Source organism: Heterocephalus glaber, unplaced genomic scaffold, assembly GCF_053883595.1.
Source record: "Heterocephalus glaber isolate CG9 unplaced genomic scaffold, H.glaber_assembly_v1.0 deba00001593, whole genome shotgun sequence".
Taxonomy (NCBI): Eukaryota; Metazoa; Chordata; class Mammalia; order Rodentia; family Bathyergidae; genus Heterocephalus; species Heterocephalus glaber.
In genome coordinates this window covers 11,682,378-11,707,286 of record NW_028258368.1, presented here as the reverse complement: position 1 = coordinate 11,707,286, position 24,909 = coordinate 11,682,378, and the positions used below count along the sequence as shown (strand labels likewise).

The window sequence follows — 24,909 nt, the reverse complement described above, 5'->3', positions numbered from 1 at the left end:
GAACAGTTCCCTAGGCAGATTTGAGTGAGCAGGGTGCCCTGGGGCTCTCTTCTCAGAACAAAATCTTTCAGAAGAGTGTACTCTTTATACTCTTTGAGACTGTGGTAAGTAGAGTTTTGCCAATTTGTGAGATGCCCTCAAGCTGTCTTTCCTAATGTCCAGATGCAAAGTACATAGCACTAATCTTTACAGTAATACACTCTCCTTGACCCCAACTTCACAAGGGTTGTCCTTCTGGCCAGGCTGCAAATGATTCACATCTTTCAGCTCTTCTTTTGCTCCTGGCTCTCACTGTTAATATGGTTTAAGCAGCCAACACCACCACAGCTTGAACAATGGAATGCCTTGAAATCTCCTCCACTAAATTAATTATTCTTCACTTTTAAATTCAATGTCACACAAAGCCTTAAAACATGAGCAAAATGTTATCTGCCAAAATGTAACTTGAATGTCTCCAGTCCAATTTTCAGTAGAGTCCTCATTCCTGTCTGGAACCTCATGCTCCTGGCCTTTGCTCCCACCTTCCTGCCAGCATTCTAGTCCTCTGAGCTCCATCCAAAATCATTCATCAAGCTCTGCTTACACCGTTCTAGTATTTTAAACTTTGAAATTCCACTCATAAAACACTTCCAAAGGCAATGGTCAGGTACAGTCACAGCAGTGATTGCGCTTTTCTAAAACCAATTTTCTGTATTAGTTACTTTTCTTCCACTGGGACAAAATACTTAACAACTGCAACTAAAGAAGGAGAGCCTTATTGGCTTGTGACTGACTCCAAGAGAGAAATGTCATGGCAGAAGGGCCTGGCTCAGGAAAGCTGCTAAACCCATGGCAGCCAAGAAGGAGAGAGAAAAGAAAGAAGCATAAGAATGCACTCTTCCAGGTCATAACAAGAGTGATGGACCTTTTCCAACCAGGGCCCACCTCCTGACAACATGTTCAACTATGAGCCCATCAAGACTAATCCACAAATGAGTATAGAGGCAACCATAATCTCATCTTCCAAAATCTCCACTTCTGAATATATGAGTCTTTGGTGGGGGAATACTTTAGATCTAAACCATAATAGAGGCCTTAAGCACCTCACCATGTCACACTCTTAATTCTCTTCCCTGTGTGACCAGAAACATGAAGTCATTCTAACAGGATTCTACTGAATGCAAATAGATATGCAAATCAATAGGAAATGGCTAAGTCATAGAGAACCCAAAAAAAAAATTAAAGCCCAGGTTATTTCTGTATATGGCAAAAGCTTTAAGTAGCTGCTACCATATTACCACTAAAAGCAGAATGAATCATGTCTCAGGAGGAGCTAATAGCTCTTAAAGAGACCTGAGTATAACACAAGTCCCTGGCAATAATCCTCTCCTTCCTGCCTGCTTTCCCTCCCTCCCTTTCTTCTCCTTCTCTCCTTTCCTTCTCCTCTGTCTCCACTATCTCCCTCCCCTGTCCTTCTCCTCTCTCTCTTCCTCCCCTCCCCCACCTCTCTCAACTCTACTATTCTAATATTCCAAGTCAAGACTGAATGTCTCATATTTGTATTTCATCATTTACACTGGATCTTCAAAGTCCCCCTATGGATTGATGTCCTAAGGAATCAAACCTGCACTTATTCTACCTACTTACACTAAAGGCAAAGTGGAGATAAAGAAACCTACACAAGTTACAAGGTTGTCATGAGGAGCCCAGTCAGCTGAGATAAGTTCAGTGCAAACACAACACAAATGTAGCATTTGTAGTGCAGTGACCATTTCCAGTCAGTAATGACTACGTAATTAAATGATACTAGTTAGTCCATTCCTAAATTTTATTAAATGCATATATAGAAACCTGTTTGTAAGTATGTAAAATCAATCTGTATTATAATAGAGCTAATTTGTTATTCTTATTAAATATGCAGAAGTACTTTCAGTTGAAAGTTACTAAATAAAAACAAAACTAATATAGTTATGAACATATACATAAATGTGAAACAAATCATATTTGTACATGTATTTTCTCAATTATTGGAGTAGGTTGCATTACACATTAATAGGGTTGAAGTTCACAAAATGTAATAGATCTTGGTTAATTTATACATCTGTAGACATCCACGCTATGTACAAGGCCAGTTGTCAGTTTTCATAGGTCATTTCTTCAGTCCTTTGAGAGTCATTTTTTGTTCCTTGTGGAAATTTTGTAATAAATTCCCAAAGATTCCTTAAAATATATAAGACACAAACAAAATGTATGAAGAAAAATACATTAAAGAAAAAGAAATATAAACATCCATTTTAAGGCACATTTACCCCTGAACTGGTGAAACATCGCAATGATCTACTTTTGTTTAATGCATATGTCAGTAGAATTTGGGCTTTGAATAGAGCAAAGCTTTTCTGGTATTTGGATGCATGCCGGCCTCTTTTTCCTGACTGTGTTGTATGGCAGCAGAAGCAGGTCATTTCCATTATTGAGGATATAGAAGGGGCCTCCAAGCTGTGTACATGCAACTGTACTATTTCCCTAGGTGGCAGGATTAAAGAACCCGAGAATCTGGGCTCCCTGGATGGGTCATTTAGCACCAATTCTAGTACTTTTCTCCCTTGCGTTTCTCTGCCATTTAAATGAGAAAGTGAAATGTTCTGTCTTCTGACCTCCCTCACAGCTAAAGAGTAGCTCTGGAATCTGGTCCTGCCAGTGAGGTATAGGTGGGAGTCCCTGGCAAAGGCTGCCCTTCCTAAAGGAAGCAAATAAGCCTCCCAGGCCTGCTAAAATTTATCTTTCTCTGTTGCTCTCTTGCTCCTTGGATCATGGACCTCACACTTGAAGACAGCCATACTAAAACCCCAGGAGGAAAATCACCACAGGAGAATTAGGGATACCTCTGAGAGCAGGCCACCATCATCTAAAACTCTTTTCCCTATTGATACAAATAAGCCTTTCTATCTTTAAACCATCACGGTTTTCTACTGCTCCCAATCATGCCAGATCCTGAGATTTGAACTATAGCACCAACTTCAAGGAAAATAACTGTATAAAGTATAAAATTATGCAACAGATAATATGGATGAAAAATTTACTGTCTTAAGACTTTAAAGTAATATATTTAAAGGGTTTTCCAAAGATTTAACATCACTAGATATCATGTCATTTGAGAAAAGAAACCCACCACAGCCATATAACCCCCATTTCCCTGATCCCTTCATATGAGAATTCACCCCAACTTTTTAGCTTTTTCCAGTGAATTTATTGCTACATTGCTAAATAATGTGTGCATTTTGATGTTTAAATCTTAGGCTAACTAATTTTAAACACAAGAAGACATATACCATATATATTTAAAGTTAGTGCTCAAAAGTATGAGTATTTCAAAGGTCTGTTGTGTCAAATCTAGATTTGAGTGAATGGTTTTGAGAAAAGCATAATATTGTTACATATTTTTTTTGAGCCACTTATTATACCTGGAATATTTTAGGTTAATTACAAAATAGCACGAATGAATTATATGCAGAAAGCTTACTTCAACAAATAATAGTTATTTATAGCATGAAGCACAAGGTTTGAGATAAATTCAAGATGTTTGAAAATTAAGAAGTATGTTCATGACAGTGTCATAGGGAATTATTTTATGGACTTTGGACAATCATCAGCAGATGTCACTTACTAACTTTCAAAAAGTTGCAGTATTAAACATCTTTCATTGTTTTTAAAGTTTTCACTTGGACTCTTGTGTCCTGTTATGTAACTTTTCTCATTGTCCAAATGATCAAGCCTCACCTTTGTCCCAAGTATTTGAAGTGCTTGGTAACCCTGTTTCCATTCACTCTGTGAGATGCACACCTCAAAATTTTCTTTCTTTGTGTTCTTTCTTATCTTGTATAGGTTCCTCATCCTTTAGCTTGAGAACTCTAGGTATTTCCAACGATCACTGTTGGTCCTTCTACATTTTACTCAGGTAGCAGATCAATTTTTAGACTTTAAGGTGCTACCATAAACATAGCTTACCTCTAGGAACCTAATTTGTCAGTCTTCTCTAGTTTAGTACCTCTCCACATCCTAGAAGTGTTTCACCAAATTTGAAACCAAGTGCTGCCAAAAATAGAACACATTCTTTCTCTTATGTTAGCACCCATTTCCGGTTTCTTTTTTTTTCCAGTTTCTTTTTTATTATTGGTTATATCAACATCTTAGCCTCTACATTAGCAACCCTGAGCTCTTCCTGTCTCATCATCATCTACTTAAGAATTTTGGTCAAAGTAATTATAAAACAGGTGCCCTTTCACTGAAACACATGTTACACAAAAATGATTATTAGAGTTTGCTAGGAAAGTTTCTTGTTCAAATGAGAATTCTTGGAAAACATCCTGGTTTTTCTTTCTTCTGTTCATTGTTACATAATCAGATTACTGCTGTGATTTTCCATAAATTAGGAATCTATTCCTATTTTGGAATTCTGTGCATTTCTATATAGAAGCACTTATTTTTATTAAACAGGCATAATTAGGTATGACCACTAGAAAAAATAATTTTGAAATACTGTACTCTTGTATTTAAAAAAATGAATCCATATCAAATATTTTACTTGGTTTAGGAAGTGAACCAGGCAGTTCTAACAGAGGGCTCAAAGGATCTTCTTGCATTTTAATTTGTAATAAACAGAACACTGGGAATTTGGACTTTCTTTTTTAAACATATTATTTGCAAAAATTCTGTGATTGTGTGGTCACTTTTTATGTTTCCTAGAAATATTGTCTTTTTTGGAAAAACATGTATGTGTGTATCTCAGGTTGAATTGTTTATGGACCCTTTACTTGAGAAAGAAAATTAATATAAACCAATTATATTATTTTTCTTAACTGTTTATTTTTAAAGGTATTTAGTAAGTACTTTTTTCCTACTGATAACATTCTAAAATTATGAGCGCTTACAATTTCACTGAAGCAAAAACAAAACGAACTCATATATACATAAGAATGTATGTATGCACCAGCCAGGGATTTAGCTCAGTAGTTTTGTTGCCTGCTGCGCAAGTGCAAGGACCAGAGTTCAATCCCCGGTACCAAAAATAGAAAAGAAGTATGGCACTAGGTTATGGAAATAAGAAGCCACGATAAAGGGGGGGAAAAACTACAGAAAGGACTATAACTGGATTTATATCACTAGAAATAAGTAGATAGGTGAACAGATACTTTATTTGATGTTTATTCAGATTTTTTTTTTTTTGGTACTGGGGATCGAACGCAGGACCTTGTGCTTGCGAGGCATGTGGCAGCACCACTGAGCTAAATCCCTAGCCCTATATATCAGATTTTGACTGTAGGTAAGGCATTGTGCTGTGTCCTGGGGTGAAAGTGGGGGAAGTATTAAGCAGACATGTACATGGAAATATTTTTGGTTTTTATTTTTTTTATTCTCTTTTTTTTCTTTCCCCTTTCTTCTATTCTCCCTCCCACCTCCTTTGTTCTCCCCTTTCCATTAGAATATTTTCTTCCTACTTCCCAATATCTATCATCCATTTTGGTCCTTATTTGTGGAAAACTTTTGGTTTCTCACAAGAGAAACTGCAATATTTAAAAATGTGGTCTCAAAATGCATCCATTTACCTAAAAAGTCTCAATTTTATTCTTCTTTATGACAGAGTAGTACTCCATTGTGTATAAAAATCACATTTTCTTTATCCGTTTATCCAATGATGGGGATCTGGGCTGTTTTCAAGGTTTAACTATTACAAATTATTCTGCTATAAACATGGGTGTGCATATATCGCTGTGGCATGATGCTTTTTTAACACTTTTGGAAAGATACCAATAGTTGGGTCAACTGTAACTTCTAGTGTCAGTTTTTTTAAGAATCTCCATACTAACTGGATAAAGAAAATGTGGTTTTTTAATAAAATGGAGTACTACTCAGCCATAAAGAATGAAACACTAGAGTCATTTATAGCTAAATGGATGCACATCGAGGCCATACTCTTAAGTGAAATAAATAGGACACACATGTGTAAATACTGAATAGTTTCTCTAGTGTGAGAAACTGATAGTGTAAACAAGGGTTAAAATGATTAAAATGAATAATTGATAATTTGAAATAGGAAAAAAGGTCCAAAGACAAAGGAGTGAAGGGAGGGGAAAGGGAAAGGAAAGGAGGGAAAGGAAAAACTATGAGAAAAGAAAAAAAAAAAAGGAAATGAAATCTATGTAAATAGGGAAGGGTGGGGGGGAAGGGCGCACAGGTAATGGGGAAAAAAATAAGAACCAAGATATATAATGTACAGGTACAAACACCCAATGATAAATGTAAATGAACTGTGTACCTAAAATATACCAATAAAAGAACAACAATAACAAAAAAGAATCTCCATACTGATTTCCATATTGGTTGCACCAATTTACACTCCCACCAATGTGGAGAAGGGTTTCTTTCTCCCCACAGCCTCATCACCATTTGTTATTGGTTGATTTCCTGATGATAGCCATTCTTTCTGGAATGAGATGGAATCTCGGTGTTGTTTTAATTTGGATTTCTTGAATGATCAGTGATGTTGAATATTTTTTCATATATTTATTTGCTGTTTGTACTTCTTCATCTGAGAAGTGCATATTCACTTCAGATGCCCATCTTTGGGTCTCTAAATTTGGGCCATCTGATTTTTTTTTTGAGTTCTTATATATTCTAGGTATTAGTCCCTTGTTTGAAGAATAGCCAGTAAAATTTTTTCCCATTCTGTCTCTTCACTCTGTTGGTGGTTTCTTTTGTTGCACAAAAGCTTTCAATATGATGAGATCCCAGCTGTTGATTCTTTGAAATGTCTCCTGTGCAATCAGGATTGTGTTCATAAAGTCTTTGCCTACACTTACATCTTCTAGAGTTTTACCTATTTTATACTCCAGCAGATTAAATGTGTCTGCTTTAATATTTAGGAAGGAGGCATCACAATACCAGAGTTGAAGTTATACTCAAAGCTACTGTGATAAAAATAAACAAAAAACAAAAAAAACCCCAGCATGGTACTGGCAAAAAACAGACTTATGGATCAATGGAACAGAACAGAAGATACAGAAAAAACTCCTCTGCCACCTTATCTTTGACAAAAGGGCCAAACACTTTCACTAGAAGAAAGATACCTTCTTTAATAAATAGTTCTGGGAAAATTGGCTTTCCACAAGTGGAGATTGACCTTAGAACCATACCTCTCACCATGCACTAAACTAAAATCATAATGGTTCAAAGATGTAGCATATCATTTTGTCATGATATAAAGACTTACTGCTGCTCTTCCTTACTGATTTCACTCTTTTTCACGATCTGCTTCACATTGTTTCCAATGACCTACAAAAAATGAAAACTTCTTTGATCATTTATAGTAGCAATAAGTTTGATTGTAGATAGATTATCATTTCTGGATTATCTTATCTGGAGCCTTTCTAGATAGATTATCATTTCTAATTTGCACATATACTAGAAGCAAACTATAATATATTTTGGAGGAGGTACCTACAAAGTTGCTATGACAGCCAGTTCATTAGATTCTTTGTCATCAATAAACTCAATACATCAAATGGTAATGCATGGATGAGTCACAAAAATATTTATGGTTGGCATATTCCACCATTAAAACTCAAGAGTTATTTTTACTACTACATGAGCTTGCAAATGCCTAGTTTTAAGTGAATATCTGCATACCCAGATATTCCAACCATTACAGAAATTTATTATTTAGAAAAATAATGCATGCATTCTTAATTGGGTTATGACACAGTATAAGCAAGCACTACAGGAAATGTTTCTAAAGATAAACTCTGAATCACATAGAAAATAAAACTTACTTGTATTTTCTTCTGTAGAATACTATTTTTTGTTTCCAGTTTTATAACTTCATTCTGAAGGGGGTATGGTTTTAAAAGCAAGATGATTGTTAAGAATATTTGTTAACTACTGTTCACTATTTATGGAATGAAAGTATAATGTGAATATTATGTCTTTAAGAGTATTCAATATGACATCATTTAAAAGATGAATAAACAAAGAATGAAATGAAGGATAAATAACGAGAAAGATAAATTTGTCTCTGGGTCAAAAATTGAAGAGGTAAAGAGGTAAAGTTTGTCGCTTCAAAAGATTTTTTAAAAATTAAAGAAATTCTAGAGTGGAATAGAATCTCACTTTTTAATGGCTGGAAACAATACTGTATGAATGAATGATTGCAGGCATGCTTCATTTTATTACAGTTGGCTTTATCACATTTCATAGATAACATTTTTTTTTTTTTACAAATTGGTTTATGATAATCCTGGGTCAAGCAAATTTATTAACACTATTTTTTTCAACAGCTCAAATGATCATTAGCATTTTTAGCAATAGATCATTTTTAACTAAGGTACAGTTTTGAGACAATGCTGTCACACATTTAATATACTAAAACACAGTATAGACATAACTTTTATGTACACTGGAAAATGAAAAAAACTCCTGGGACTCACTTTAATGCAATATTACCTTTACTGTGGTGGTCTGAAACCAAATCCACAATATCTCCAGTGTATTCCTGTATCACTAAGTAACATATATACCAACAATAATTGCTTACCAAAGGTAAGGTAAAATTTTTGAAATTTTTCTTTTATAATAATAACAGACCTTACAAATATGTGCAAATAAATATAGCAATTATTTAAGGCCAAGACATAGAAATAACATACTAAAGATAAATGATCATGTTTAACATGTGCAGGTATTTGGTTCTGCAAGATCAAAAGAGATATAAGAATGGATTGTGATAATCATTGCTCAACTGAGTGAATATATTTAATCCCTTCACTACACAATTAAAATAGTTAAAATAATAAGTTTTATGTTAAGTATTATTTGCCAAAACTTAAAAATTTAAATACCAGAAAAAAGTAATAAAATGATCCCTGATAGTAATGTTAATATTGTAAGGCTATCACTTTCTTTCAAATGAATTAATAAATTCATTGTAAGCACAATCAAAATACTAAGAGTATTATTATTGTAACTTGGAAAATGTAGCTAATAATGTGAATGAGAAATTCCGAGAGTATTGTAAGTAGTGATAGGAAAGTAGTATAAAGATTTATTTTTCCAGATATCTAACATGTTGAAAACGATTGGCAGTTATAAGTGAGGCAAGATATTGTTTAATTTTTTAAAAACCTAGGCTATTTCGATCATCATCTCTTTATATATGCTATATAATTCTCACTATTCTGTTTTTATTTTTAAAAGTAGTGCTAGGAAAATATATGTTACTATATGACCATGGGAAAATAAAGAAGACAGTCACTATCACACATGATATAACTAGAAGCTACACTTAATCAGAGTCTGCACAGATTTGCAGGATTCAACTATTGCCAGAGATCTACAGGTTTTCTTGTCATCTGAACTTTTGTTTTTAACTAGATATTTACTATTCTAATATTTCTACTACAAACATTTTGAATGAAAAATATGCACCAATACAATCTAGTTGCTTCATGTATTTGTCAAGGTTTGCAAGCAAGAGAACAATGTAAATGTTTAAATAGATAAATGGCATACCTCTATGCTTTTAATTTTACTCTCAACGATATCTGAAATGTTGGTATGCACCAAAGTAGTCTTAATTTGTTTTTCAAGAGCTTGAATTTCATCCAATTTATTGAGTATTTCACATCTCTTTTTTTCAACCTTCTCAGTAAGAGTAAGATGTTCTTCATCAATTATAGTTTTCTGAGATGATTCTACAAGTATTTTTAAACATAAAATATTACTGTATTTAATACCTCAGCTCTTCTGAACATCATTGTGTAATATAGACAATATTATGTGGGTTAGATATAATTATAAGCTACAATATAACTCGAACCCCAAGCACACCGATTAAAATAATCTGATTCAAAAATGGTGTATTCCTTCTTATTAAAATTACTTATTAAAAAGCTTCTGGGGCCAGGGATTTAGCTCAGTTGTTCGGCTGCATGCCTCGCAAGTGCAAGGACCCAAATTCCATCCCCGGTACCAAAAAAAATAAGCTTCTGCACAGCAAGAGAAACTACCAACCGTGTGAAGAGACAACCCACAATGTGAGAAAAAAATTTTCACTAGCTGTTCCTCAGACGAAGGTCTATCTCGAATCTATAAAGAACTTAAAAAAATCAGACCTCCCAAATTTAAAGACCCAATCCAAAAATGGGCATCTGAAATGAACAGACATTTCTCAGACAAAGAAGTAGAAATAGCAAATAAACATATGAAAAAATGTTCAACATCACTGGTCATTTGAGAGATGCAGATGACAACAACACTGAGATTCCACCTTACCCCAGAAAGAATGGCTGCTATCATGAAATTAACCAATAACAAATGCTGGTGGGGCTGTGGGGGAAAAGGAACACTGCTCCACTGCTGGTGGGAGTATAGACTGGTGCAACCATTGTGGAAATCAGGATGGAGATGCCTCAAAGAACTAGGGCTAGAGGTCTCATTTGACCCTGCTTTTTCCCTACTGGGTATCTTCCCATAAGAGTTAAAAGAAGCATATATAGTGATATATGTGCACCCATGTTTATAGTGGCACAGTTTGTAATAGCTAAAACTTGGAAACAGCACAAATGCCCATCAACTGGAGACTGGATAAAGAAAATGTGGTTTTAAAATAAAATGGAGTACTACCCAGCCATAAAGAATGAGAAACTGGAAACATTTATAGCTAAATGGATGCACATTGAGGCCATACTCTCAAGTGAAATAAATAGGACACACGTGTAAATACCGAATAGTTTCTCTAGTGTGAGAAACTGAAAGGGTGAATAAGGACTAAAAGGTATAATAGATCATGTAAAATAGGAAGAAAATCTCCAAAGGGGAAGGGGAAGTGGGAGGGGTGGAGAAAGGAAAGAAGGGAATGGAATTAATATGTGAAAGTGAAAAAATGGAAACAAAGTCTTTGTAAATAAGGAGGGATGGAGTGGTTGAAGGGAGGGCAGGGGAATGAGGAAAAAATAAGAACCAAGAGAGATTATGTAAAGCTACAAATTTCCAATGATGAATGTAACTGTATTGTATACTTAAAATGTACCAGTAAAATTAATTTTTAAAACGGTGTAGGGCCAGGGATTTAGCTCAGTGGTGCTGCCACCTGCCTCACAAGTGTAAGGTCCTGAGTTTGAGCCCTGTAACCAAAAAAAAAAAAAACAATGGTGTATTCCTTCTTTAATTCATTCAGATCATCACTGAGTATTTGTTGAACACCTAGCTTTACAGACACTTGGCTAGGTGGAAAAATTTACTAGTAAATCATGAGAAAATGATGGTGAGGAAGTAGGAGTTGCAATGGAGACAGAAACATCTAATCACATGGGAGGAGCTCAAGGGAGACTTCACTAGAGAAATGGGCGTAACTTGAGTTTGGAGGATGAAAAGGAGTAAGACAAGTGCAAGGGGTGGAGAAGGAGCAGAGAGTGGAGCAAGACCTCAAGATACCATGCTGCAAAGGAAGTAAGACAGATCTAAAAAGGCACTTGCCTGATTTTTCCTTAGCAGACTGCAGCAACATGTACTCCATCTCTAATTCATTTCTCAGTCTACAAATTGATAATAAAAGTAGTGAAACACTAGTATCATATTTGTATCTTTTTTCTTTTGTCTCTTTTATACTAACATCATTTTATTGAGGAACAAGTCTGATCTTACTTTGTAATATAAAAAGGAAACTAAAGGTCTAAAGGGGAAGGGGAAGTGGGAGGGGTAGGGGAAAGGAAAGAAGGGAAAGGAAAAAATATGAGAAAAGGAAAAAATGGAAACAAAGTCTTTGTGAATAGGGAGGGGTGGAGGGGTTGAAGGGAGGGCAGGGGAGTGGGGAAAAAAATAAGAACCAAGATATATCATGTAAAGGTACAAATTTCCAATGATGAATGTCATTGTATTGTATATCTAAAATGTACCAATAAACTTAATGAATAATAAAAAAGAATACTTTAGAGAGAAAAAAAAACGAGGAAACTAAAAATGTCTATAAAGTGAAAGCCCCAGCCATTCAAGTTAAAGGAGCAAAAGGATACATTCTTGTCATTAAAAATTGGTTCTCTGAAAAGAAATTGTTTTTATACTGTCTGATATTATTTTGTGGCTTGAATTGCTAAGGAGAAAGAGAGAGAGAGTGAGAGCGCATTTTATATGCAGAGGCAAAAAAGAAATGAAGGGAAATCCCTTACTGAGATTAGAATACACACTGCATTTTTCCTGTGCATTATAATTGCATCCCACAGATAAAATTTATAAATTCCACTATATTTGAGCTGAAACAAATACAAGACATATTTGAAAAGAAGAAAGAAAACTTCTGTAACTTCTTTGCACTTTCTTCTTGGGGCAAAGTAAACTGAATAAACTATCTTATTCTTAATAGGTTTAAGGAGAAAAAAAGTAGTCTAATAGGTGCAACATAAAGGAGAGAAATGCTGTGATTTGGTTAAAAATCTGAACACTACAGTTTGATTTCATGACACTTGTCTGTAAGGGACATAACAATTTAAGATGTTCACACGTATTTGCTCATTTTATCACAGAATCCATATAAAGGACACACTGTAATATTTTAATTTCACATAAATTGCTGTAAACAAATTGTTTATACACACTCTTCTCACAGTGACAAGAATGATGGGATAAGTATGTTCAAAGCAGGGAGGATTATTCTGAAGGGGATTTATTACCATGTGTCATTTATTGTAATAAATTTTTTAAATTAAACATCCACTATATTTTTTGATCAGACCTCGTATGCTACTGCCTGTCTGTCAGTGTAGCAACATGAACAGGTGCCTGTGGGGGCCAATCCACGCCCCCCATAAGCACAAATGTTTCAGACAGTTCCTGTCTTCTCATGGGCCCCACAAAGTGAGCTGTCCACTTCTGCTCAGATCTGTAAGCAGCAAACTTCTGTTATTTCCTGAATTTGGCTGAGCTGCCTGCTCTGAGTCTCACCTGACTACACACTTATACCTAACTCCTCCAGGTCAGAGAGAGAATCCATCTTCCTGTGGATAAATTGCACACAGGTCAGACAAGGGCCGAAGGGCATCTACCAGTGTAGACAAGTTTCTTGTGACAGGGATCCCGGTCTCAGGTCAGACATGTGGGCAGTGGGCCTGCAGGCCAGGATGAAGAAGTTATCTGGTTAAATGGACTCTGTGAACAGCCCCCTCCTCTGGGCTTCTTGGGGAAGACAAGAGCTTACAGTTATGCTGTGAGAGGGACCTTGAGACCATGGTAGAGCAAAAGACAACAGCTGTCTTTCTGCTAGTCACACTGAAGGCATGTTCTATATTTGGTTTTGTTTCTTGTTTTGTTTTCTTGAGGACATTTTCGTTGTTTCAAACTTGCTTAATCTTTTCTTTTTTAAAATCCCTGTAAAACGTATGCTTGTCCAACTGTCATTTGAACCTGGAAGACCACACAGAGAGGTCATAGAATTTTTTTAAGTAGAGAAACAAATAAGGGTATTCCTATGAGGTGTCTTGACTTTGTGGCTCTCTCATCTATCAATACCAGAGCCAGCACACAAAAAAATGGGATTCTTTTAGATTCCCCTAAAGTTCCCTCATAACGCCACTATATTTGGTACAATATCCTTGTCATGTCCTCGATGACTGTGGAAGAGGCCAGGTGACAGGAAGACATCGGTAACTGTAGCCTGTAACCATGCAGAAAGATGTAGATACATGATCATCACACAGTTTTAAGGTCTTTGAAACAAGTATCAGCCAAACCTAGGTGAAGTCAGGTTACTAAGGCCTCACATGTCATTGTTCTCCAGGGCTGCCTTGGTGGCCCGCACAAGCCTCCTCAGCTCCCTCTTGGCCTGATCAACATCCTCAGGCCTCACAGGGCCCTTCTCCAGCCCTTGGACTTCTGCCTGGAGCATCTAGGAGGGCAAGGCAAAGCAAGGGTAAGGCACACCGAGGAAAGGCACAGGACCATTTCTTTTTATTGGTGCTGGGTACTCAAGGTGCCCCGGATTAAAAATAAAAATTCCAGCTAAAATAGGCACATTGAGAGGACTGGAGGGAGGGAAGGAGAGATACTGCAGGATGTATGACTGGTCAAGTGAAATTCTAGGGAAAGTGTCTCTTTTAGTATTTTAAAATTTTATTTTCCTATGAAATTTGTAAAGGGTAAGCATTTCATGGTTTCATTGTGTGTGTGTGTGTGTGTGTGTGTGTGTGTGTGTGTGTTGGGCAGGCATGCTGAATAAAGTGACTCAGGTACACTATTATCAGCTCCACAATTATTTCTCCTAAATTAGTGAAAAAACAATCATAAGCTGATTGGTGTACATGAGAATAAAACAGTACTGTACTCAAATGTGGAGTGCAAAGGCCTCTGCCTCATTGGGAGGTTGGCAGAGGCTTTTTAGCAACAGAAAGTTCCAGAATCCTGGCAACCTGTGGCTTCCTGTATTCCAATGTCTGACTGAGATCTGGACATAAAAGGTCCTTTTATATTCTACCTCAAAAGTAAGGAACAGGAAAATAAACCTCTAACTCAAAGCTTTGCTTTGTTTGCTTTGTCTTGCAAAGAGAAAAGTTCATTTTCACATATAGTACCATAGCGAGGCTCAAAACAAAGAAAATCATGTCCACCTCTGATTTTGAACTAGAAAGTAAGTTAGAACTGACCTCTGTTCATGCTGCAGTGTTTTTTTCAACAAAATAAGGAACTATGGGACAGGCATTTAGCTCAGTGGCACCTCGCTTGCCTCGCAAGCCCAAGGTCATGAGTTCAATCCCTGGTAGCGGGTGGGGTGGACTCGTGTTTCCAAATTTACAAGACAAGAGTTTTTCAACTTCACTGAATTCAAACTATCAAAGCCAACCAGTGTTGGATTCTGAGTCTTTGAAAGTGATAGATTACTCCTGTAGTGTATCCCCTCACTAGAACAAGTGTATGTTTAACCTAACCCTGCAGAAGTCACTAGTTAAATGAGGAGATCAGGTTCCTCACAGTGCATTCCTTGTGTTTTCCTCTCAAGATAACACCTGAGCGATGCCTTTTGGTTCTCAGTGCCATAGCACCATCTATAATCCCAAATTAGAGAGGAGAAGGAGAGGGGGAGGATGGGAGGAGTAGAGGGGAGGGGGAGGGGTGGGGGAGGGACAGGGAAAGGAGAGGAGGGGAGGGAAGGGAGGGAGGAGACTTCATCAGTCCTTCAGAACATTTTCTACTGGTCAGGAAATGCAGACCCATGTACAAACAGATGACATATACTTCAGGATTGATTGTTACCTTAATCTGCTCTGTAGGCTGGGAGTCCAGAAGTACTGCCATATAGAGTTCATACTCGTTCTATACACACACACACACAAAGAATCCATTAGAAATGTGTTAGAAGATAATGCCACTTTGCAAAGTTCTTGTCTGTCTAAATAATACAGGGATTAAGGATGTCAGTTTCAATTTTCAAAAAGTATATAAAATGTTCCTGTGGTGTATTAAACCACACACACTAACATTTATGAAACTGAATATTCTTTGAAGCATGTTTAGATATTAAGTTCTAATCACTTCAACACGCTATCATAAACTACCTTGCCCACATACAACAAATGGTCCCCTGCCGGCCAGAAGTTCTGTGGATGTGGGTGTTGCTGCCTGCCAAAGGGGAGCTTTCCAGTGACAAGGGCATCTCTGGACAACAGGCCACTACCTGCCATTGGTAACCATCCCTTGTTACTAGAGAAGTTAGAGAACAGCACCCTGGTTAACCAACATAATTTCAAATCAGATTCGACGTGATGGTTGCTTTCATCAAGAAAGAAACCTATAATTACATAAAGATTCATGTAAAACTGCATACCTATGATTATAAAAGTTTATAAGCTACACATGTACCATGTATATAATTAGGAAGCTTCAGTGGACAAACATGAGCTTAGGCAGTGAGGTAACCAGGGGCTTATTCCACACGGCCCTGAATGCTGTATGTGGCTGTGGCCAAGGTCATACAGGGCTTTTGATGTTCTGCTCCATGCAATGGGGACCATGAGGCATGAGATCATTCCCCAGAGTATGCAGGCAAAAAAATCGCAAATAGCTCTCCATTGTTATGCAGGACATGTATGTTTTGCTTACCTTAATGTCTTTCAAGAGGTCACCAAATATTAGAGAGCTGTTGCAAATGTCCTCAAAGACATCTCCAAAAACCTGCAGCCTGTTGAACTCTTGAGAGTTGCATGTGCATATTTTCTGGAGTTCCTGGGGAAAAGAGAATGAGCCCATTGTCTATGGTCTTCATGTTCAGAACTTCCTCAGGCTGAGGAACCGAAAGACACAGCAGCCATCACCCAGGGTGCCTGGTCTCCATTAAGCAGGTGGGAAACCAAGGTGATCCTGAAGTTTTCCCACCAGCCACTGAGAGCCTGATCATGAGTGCTTGGTTGATTTTTGTCTTTTTTATCCTTATCTGACCTTCCTCTGTTTCCTGTACCCAAGGGCCCAAGATTCTCTTCTCCTCCTCCCTCTTCCTCTCCTCTACTGTCCCCTCCCCTCCCCTCCCACTTCCTCCAGTGTTCCCATAGCCCCTTCTTTGTTTCCATGAGCAAAGCCTCTGGCCTAATTATTTCATAGTTACAACGTGTAATCAAAATATACTGTAAATGTTTAAATTTTGAGAATGTATTATATTAGAAGACATATTATCTTTAACCCCCTCACAATAGTCCCAATTCATGTCGAACCCACTTATCCCATTGTTCTTGCAACTTTCTGAAGCAGTTCTGGAAGTTCTCTTTTGTATCTTTATGAGTTGTGATTTAAAAAAAAATACGGTGAATCCTGCTCTCTAGTGCCATCCAACAGAAAGGCAGGCTCACAAAAACATCATGGTGTGTCCTCATCCACTTTACTCACCAGATCTGGAACTGTACAACTTCTGGCTCTTTACCAAAGGCAATGGGACCATGAAAGGTAAAGGTTTTGAACCAATTCAAGACAGACATCAAGGTAGCCACAGCAGTGCAACTGAAGAGGGCTTCCAGAATTGCTTCAGAAAGTGGCAAGAATGGTGGGATAAGTGTGTTTGAAGTGAGTGGGAATATTCCAAGGGGGATTAATGGAAATGTGTCTTTTACTATAATAATTTTAAAAATTTTTTATTTGTACATGCTTTCAGTGCACAATGACTATATTCATCCTGGGGAATTGGTACACACACATATCACATCTTGGTACTTTGTACTTCCCCTTCCCTTTCCTCCTACCTATCTCCCCTATCCAGGTCCCCTTCCCATTTTTACAAAGTTTGTCTCCCTGCTTTGCTGCACTTGTCAGTCACACCTTACAGATCCTATTTTCTTCTCTCCCAACCATGTGCTCTTTCCCATGTTCCATGCCAGCTCTGGGCAGGCACTGTGGACTCTGTGGGTGACGTGCTGGCATCCTGCTCACTGTCTCACCTCTATAGTGTTCTTCCACAGTAAGGTGGGCATACCTTTGCTCAGATCCCACACTGTCTATGCTATTGCCACACAGAGTGTCTATCACTTCTGAAGATGAACTTCCCTCCAACTTACCAGTGTTCAAATGGCACCTTCTACTGCGCCCTCTTATCACCTACTGATTATTCAGTGTAATCTCAGCACTTGACAGTTTCATTCCATTCTACCTGCACATATAAACAAAGTACTCGAGGACAATTTTCAGCCCACCGGGGCCCTTGAACTGGAGCCCTGTGTGGACAGAACTGCAAATGGCCCTTCTTACCTGTTCCAGCTTCTTTTCATGGCTGATTGCCACCTTGCTCCCAGTGAAGCCACTCTTCAGATCTTGCTTTGCCACAACTTCTTTTTGGAAACTCAAGAACTTCTTATACCTGTCAGCCTTTGTCACACCAGCTAGGTAGGAACTGACATACTGGTACTCATCTCTGCTTGGGGGAGACAGGGTGCACTCACGGCTGGACTGTGCTTCTCTGAACCTCAGCACCTTCATCTCAGGCAACCTGAGTTCCTCTCTCCGGCGTCGCTCTAAGAGGCGCTCAAGGACCTCTTCTTCCTTTTCTTCTTCCTGGAGAATCTGCTTTGGGATGAAATTTTCAGGTGCATGCAAAGTTTGTGAGGTTTGTGCTCCAGGGTTTAAATACCTGAAGAGCTTCATGTTCTGGGTATCACTGGGAACCAGTGCTGTGTTGATGGTAAAATAAGACAAAGCGTCCTTCATCTCAGCAGTCTTCCCACCCCCTGCCTTTCCTGTTCTTGATGGGGAGACGGTCTCCCACCTTGGCCTGCGGGCATTGTGCCAGTGATGCAGGATGGTCTCCTGTGGCCTATACAGCTTGTTGGGGTTCAGGTGCCCTGAGATGTAGACACAGATGTCCTCTCTGTGGTCCTTCTGGAGTCTGTTCAGAAGCCCCCTTAGGTTGCAGAGAGTTTTGACACTGCGCAGCTCACAGTGTTTCCGCCTCAGGAAGGCTGTTTGCAAAAGATAACACAACTGTGAGATAACGTACTTAGTCCCACCATAAACCAGCCATGCTTATTGGCTGAGCTGGCATATCCCATACCCAAAAGTGCGGTCTCCAGAAAGGCTGTGGCTCTAAGGCTATTAAGGAAGAAAGAAGTATTTTAATTTCACAGAGTACCTATTACAATGTTAGCAAAGCTCTAGAAGAAAAGTCTAAAACATTAATTATAATTCTTAATGATGGTGCATAAAGATGCCTTCTTAAATGCACTAAACATGATATTCTAGGGAGTAAATAAAGGGAGTCATTTTTTTTCCTTTTGCACTAAAAAGTGTCAGGATCCCCTATGACTGATGTGCCTTTCATTTCCTGCCCTGTCCTCACAAGGAATCAACTATGGGTATGGTGACAGGACACTGACCCCTCCCACACAGGGCCCTGCTCACTGAATTCCCCACTGACAGGGCTGCATTTCAGAACAAGGCCCAGGGTATAAAATTGACAGGAATCTTAATTTCCCTGCTTATTCCTAACTATATGAGTGCAGAGCTATTATATCATCTCTCTGAGCCTTAGTGTCTTCCTCTGCAGAATCAAGATAATTGCTAGTGCAAAACAGCTCCTTAACACCCAAGAAATCACTTCGGGCAAGGAGACTCTTGGCCTGGAGTGGACATTCCATCATTTGTGCCCATTCTTACTACAGCACTGCAGCTCTAAACACTTCTGAAAGATTCTGAGTCAGCCTGAATTTGTCCTTATATGATCTGTCATCTAACACAAGGGAGGAGGAGGGCTTCTTCCTGGGCTACTATGCAGCATGATGTCCCCAGAGCCGGTGGCACAGCCTCCTCAGAGAGCCTGAGAGGACTAAACAAGAAAGATTTCATAGGATGGAAAAATAGGAACAAAATCTTTGTAAATAGGGAGGAATGGAGGGATTGAAGGGAGGGCTGGGCAAGGGTGAAAAATAAGAACGAAGAGAGATCATGTAAAGGTGCAAATTTCCAATGATGAATGTCATTATATTGTATACCTAAAATGTACCAATGATTAGAATGAATAATCGATAATGCAAAATAGGAAGAAAAGGTCCAAAGGGGTAGGGGTAGTGGGAAGGGCAAGGGAAAAGAAAGAAGGGCAAAGGAAAGGAAAGAAGGGAAAGGAAAAATGCTGAGAAATGGAAAAATGGAAATAAAGTCTTTGTAAATAGGGAAGGGCGGAGGGGGTGAAGGGAGGGCCAGGAATGGGGAAAAAATAAGAACCAAGGTGCATTATGTAAAGGTACAATTCCCAATGAGAAATGTAATTGTGTTGTACACCTACAATGTACCAATAAAAGAATTTAACAAAAAAAAAAAAAGAAAGATTTCATCTATTCGGGGAGGCTGAGACCTCCTGTGTCTCCAAACCCCATATGACCCTATCTGCCAGGTGGTAAGCCCGGCCTACTGAGCCCTCAGGGGACCAGCAGAGCCTGCACAGGGTGGGATATACCTACACCCAGCTGTGAGTCCCCATGACAAGCGCCTTGGCAATCATCCTCTTCCCCAACATGAGAAGAGACACTGAAAAAAATTGTGAGACCAAATGTGTCCAGCCAGCAAAGGGCAGAAGTGGCCTCTGAATGCAGCCCTCCCCTACCTGCTGAACTCTTTCCCTTACTCCATGACCACTTGAGCAAAAGGAAGCAGGAGATCTTGGGAAACCAAGCCACAGGCAAATCCATTTCCATGCCAAATCTGTGTGGAAACCCTCGCCTGCAAAGTCAGGATGCATCATGGTCTCTCTTTCCACTTGAGAGAAGAAACAAGGCCCAGAGAAAGTGAGGTGCAGTGGTGGCTTCCCTGCTGTGTGACAAGTGACCACAGATAGCAGCTTTGGTAGCATCAGCATGAGGTCTCTACATGCTAGGTTCTCTACTTGGGACCTCACATGGTTGAAATCAAGGTGACAGCTAGCTGAGTTCTCAAGAGACTGGAGGCAAAATCAGTTCCAGACTCATTCTTGTTATTATCAGAATCCAGCTCCTTCTAGCTATAGGACTGAGGTCCCCTTAGATCGCCATCTGTGGGGTTGCTCTCAGCCCCTGGTGGCTGTCCTTGTTCCCTGACTCACAATTCTCCATCTGCATCTGCGTGTGCATCTCCATCTCCGGGCCAGGAAACTCTTCCTGCCTTCCACTTCTCACTCCCTCTTTAGAAGCACACCCTGTCTCCATGGCCCACAGGTTGCTGCTCTGTCTTGAGACCAGTGGTGCCTTAAAATACAAAGTAAATACAGAGGCTCTGTCTCTTCCTCATGCTGACCTGGGGTGATGACAGTTGTGTGCACCAGGGGCCCAGAAACTCTGACTACCTCAGAATTCTGCACACCTCATGAATATGGCCAAGTCCACAGCCCAGCCTCACTGCACTGTCCAGTGTGAATGTGGGTCAATATTGCCTCTTGTATGGGTCACCACAGCTCCATATGGAAGCAAATGCTTCCAGCAGGGGGCCTCTTGAAAAGAAACCACTATGATCAGATAAAATATTAGTAGAACCACTTTTCAAGACAATCACTGCAATTCATCAAAGGCACTAACACAGAAAGCAGGAAAAACAGATCATACCAACTCTAAAAATAATAGAAGGAGGTCACTTATACGTTGCCACGTCATGCTTCATTTTGGTTTATTTCCAAGGGAATTTGAGGCCTTTGAAATTAACCAACATAGCCCCCCCCCCCCGTACTTAGCATGTCTTTGAGATTGATTATAGAGAGGCTTGCTTGTCTAGACTTAAAGATTCCAGATTCCAGTTCTGTCTGCTGAGTCCTATAATATTTATTACCTCTTTATTACCTCTTGCCATACAGTGACTGTTATAATTATTGAAAATATTGATTTTTGTATGTCCTCTCATCTCTAGTTCACCTACAAAACCAAAGTTTAAACAATTCATTGGAAAATTCTTTCTCTTACAAATGATCTAAAAATAAATTTGTTTTAAGAAAAGCCAAATGTTTTGAATATATATTGATTAGAAAGACGTAGTAATTAGTTTTTGAATGAGGTTTAGATTAATTAAATATTTTTAACATTTTTAGAATTTAACATTTTTAAACATGGAGTGTTGCTTATTTTTTAAAAAGAAATCCATTTCTTCTTCAGGATAGAAAGTTGATCAAGTTCAAGAAAAGGAAGTGGGAAGGAGGGGAGGGAAAGGGGATAAAAAAAAATTAAGATGTGTTATGTACATGTATGAACTCCACATAAGGACATTATGGACGGCAAACATGTGTAAATAAATAAATAAATAAATTAATTAATTAATTAATTAATTTTTAAAAATAAAGAGTAAGTCTTCACATCAACATTATTACAATTCTAGGGCTGGAGAGTTAGCTCAGTGGTTCTGCCGCCTGCCTCGCAAGCACAAGGACCCAAGTTCGATCCCCAGTACCAAAAAACGAAAACAAAAACATTATTGCACTCTGCCCAGGTTGTCTCGTCCCTTCGAACTCTGCAATCCATGAGAATCTCATTGGTCTTTTTCAGAAACATCCTTATCCTCCCTCCCTAAAGCCAACAATACCCTGGGAAGTGTCAGTGGAAAGAATTCACAGCAGGGCCAGCAGATCTGAGATCCATAGGCTCATTGCCCAGTAAGGCAGATGATCTAGAGGAGACCCAGGGACCCACGGATAATCACTCTCCTGTCCCCTCCAAAACTCTCACATAACTCCTGTGGGGCTGGTTGACTCTTCCTGGACCTCAGTGACAGCACTGGAACTGTGGCTGGACACATTCTGTCTTCTGCACACTCACCTGCAACCATTTTTACAAATTCTCAAGGGAATGAACTTTGTGATATTGGTATTAGAACCTTCATCAAAAGTCCACAATCACTGCTCTGTTTAATGAATAAATATGGAAAAGTTCAAAATTCTAAGTAATAAAAAAAATATGTATGGCATATGCTGAGCTATGTGCCTCAAGGGACAAAATAAAAGTCTTACCCCAGGAATCTTAAATTGTGTGGCAGATTTGAGATGTGGATGCCTCAGCACGAGGACACCATGCCATAAGGGAGTGGTGACGGTGGGGGGCAGGGGAGCTGGAGGAATAATAGACAGATGAGTCTCTCTTAATGGTCTTTCTCAGGTGCAAGATATGGGAGAGCAGAAAAACAGCATCTTGCAGGTGTCTACCTCCTGCCTCCAGGTGTGTGACAAGGGGACTTTGCAGAAGAATTTTAGGGGATGGCCTTTAAAAAGATAGTCCCAGATCATCTGGATGGACCCAATTCAACTGCAAAAGCCCCTAAAAGGAAAGAGGCTTTTCTAGCCAAATCCCAAAGGACAGAGGGCTGGAAGGGACCTCCGAGAATCCAACAAGAGAGGAGGATACTGTGGCCGACTCTGGGCAGGGAACCCAGTGCAAGGACTTGAGAAAAGACTATGATCAAAAGTAGCAAGACAACACCTGTGGTCCCCTGCCAGGAGGAACTGGAAATGCCAACAAAGAAGAGGACCTGGAGGGATTCTTCTGCAGCACTCCAGAAAGGTGCACATTCCTACCAACATCTCTGGCCAGCCAGAGAGACCCTAAATGGCTCATACAGGCCTGTGGCCCAAAGAAATGAGCTCATATTGGGTGCTATTTCAATCTTGCATTTTTCAGGAATGTGTCACTACAGCAGAAGAAAGGAAATAGGATGTAGAGGGTAGATTTGGTGGTTCCTGAGGGAAAAAGGGACAGGGAAACAGCCATTTGGAGTTGAAAACCAGAGAGAGCATGTGTCCATAGAGGCCACTGGGGTACATCTTGACACCCCCACCCAGGGACCCCAGAGAATGTCAAGGAGAGACACCTTCCACTGCTACCTGGAGGCCTCAGAGGAGGATGCATGCTTGAGTTCTTCACCTGCTCCTTAAAGAGAAAGATGCCTCAGAGGCTGGGAGATGCATGCAAAATGCCAGGTGATGTGTCCTTCCAGTACCCAGAGGCAGGTGTGGGGCCACCCCACCCACAGGTGCACAGCCAGTTTCAGGTGGCAGCTGTAGTGACCCTCCAGAGGGTTACTTCCCTGCTCCCAACTTGCCCACTGACTCGGGCAACTGTGCAGGGCCAAGTGCAGCTCAAGGACATAAAATGGCATTGCTTTCAAACACTGTGTAGAGCAGACTGTGCTTGGTGCACCCAGTCCTCTGTACCAGTGATCTATGTTGTGTTGTTCCTCAGCAGGGAAGACGGAATTCTCATGCAGGAGCAGGGCAGGGGGGTACCCCTTCTCTTTTATGTTGCATTCAGAGGAGCTGAAGACAGAGGGGGCCTGAAACTCAGAGACTGGATGCCCCGTGTTGTGGGTAGATTGTGAGGTCTGCAGGGTTGCAGCGTGAGGACCCACAGCAGCCATGGGGGACTCCAGGACTCCCCTGCATTTGTAGGAGGAACTCTCTCAACTGGCCAGAGATCTTCCCTCCTCCCAGGGCTCACACGCATGCCCACACTCCTTCACACACCATACACTCAGACATTCATGCTCACCACACAGTACACACCTCACACGCAAACCACACTACACACCTAGCAACCCCACACGCTGCACACACCCTGCACCCCTTACTCCCCACACTACATCTCCCCCTTTGCTCTGCCCTGTCTTCAGGTCTGAGGAGCCGCACACCAGGGATCCAATCCTAAACTCTAGCAATCTGCAGCCCCTAGAAAGTTTCCGCCTTTCCTAGCCAGTTCCCAGACACCCTATTCCCAGGCACCAAACGCCAAAGGTCAAACACAGACGCTTGTTGTGCACTTACATTCAGGCTCTAGGTCCTCAGCCATGGTCTCTCTTCCTCTCAGCGGCGGGCTGAGGCTGAGCGGTCACCATGGGAATAGTAAACATTCCGAGCCCCCACAGCTCCTCTGCTGCCTGGCAACCAGAACCCCACCCTCCCCCACCACGCCTTCAAACTGCCTCTGGGAGCAGAGCGTTTTACTTTTTTAACTTGTAATATTTTCTATCATCTGAAAAATATCGACATTATAAAAATTGAAAAAAATATTCAGGCTCTCCAATTCCTTCCCAAAACCTGGGGAGCAAAATGTCACTGATCTTGTTCATCTGTAAGGATGTGAAGATCTTATGGGGCAGAACCACTTCCAACTGAACTGGGAGTTTAGCTCAGAGTCCGAATCATCCCCTAAATTATCAAGTTGTAATATTATTGCTCATGTATTTCCTAGGGAATAGAAATCCATGAGACACAGTTAAATAATGTGATCAGCGAGCACACAATGAAGGAACATAAACGTCGATGTTTGACCACACTGTGCTTTGTCCCGGGGTAGCCCATGTGGAGTGGGAGGAGAAAACAAAAACTTGAAAGTTTGATTCTATTTGATTTTTTGCAGCTGGAAAGAACTGGAATGTGGAGAAGCTGACTGACTGCTCTTGGAGGTAACTGAAAAAGCGCTCCCT

The 24,909-nt window shown here is 39.7% G+C and overlaps 1 protein-coding gene across 2 annotated transcripts; it reads right to left on the bottom strand.

Moving 5' to 3' along the window:
- Positions 1-1,794: 1,794 nt before the first annotated feature.
- CUNH6orf118 (chromosome unknown C6orf118 homolog) lies at positions 1,795-24,372 on the bottom strand. 2 transcript variants are annotated; one of them, XM_021237998.2, is made up of 10 exons: positions 24,248-24,372; positions 17,743-18,449; positions 16,114-16,236; positions 15,268-15,327; positions 13,782-13,906; positions 11,506-11,564; positions 9,541-9,722; positions 7,806-7,859; positions 7,247-7,308; positions 1,795-2,199 (listed from the first exon to the last, which is right to left on the bottom strand). In XM_021237998.2, exons 1-10 carry the CDS (start codon positions 24,270-24,272, stop codon positions 2,115-2,117), a joined length of 1,482 nt encoding a protein of 493 aa, XP_021093657.1. In that variant the 5' UTR covers positions 24,273-24,372; the 3' UTR covers positions 1,795-2,114. The 2 variants fall into 2 exon arrangements, with proteins under 2 accessions (XP_021093657.1, XP_021093658.1); XM_021237999.2 differs by lacking the exon at positions 7,806-7,859.
- Between the last annotated feature and the right edge of the window lie 537 nt (positions 24,373-24,909).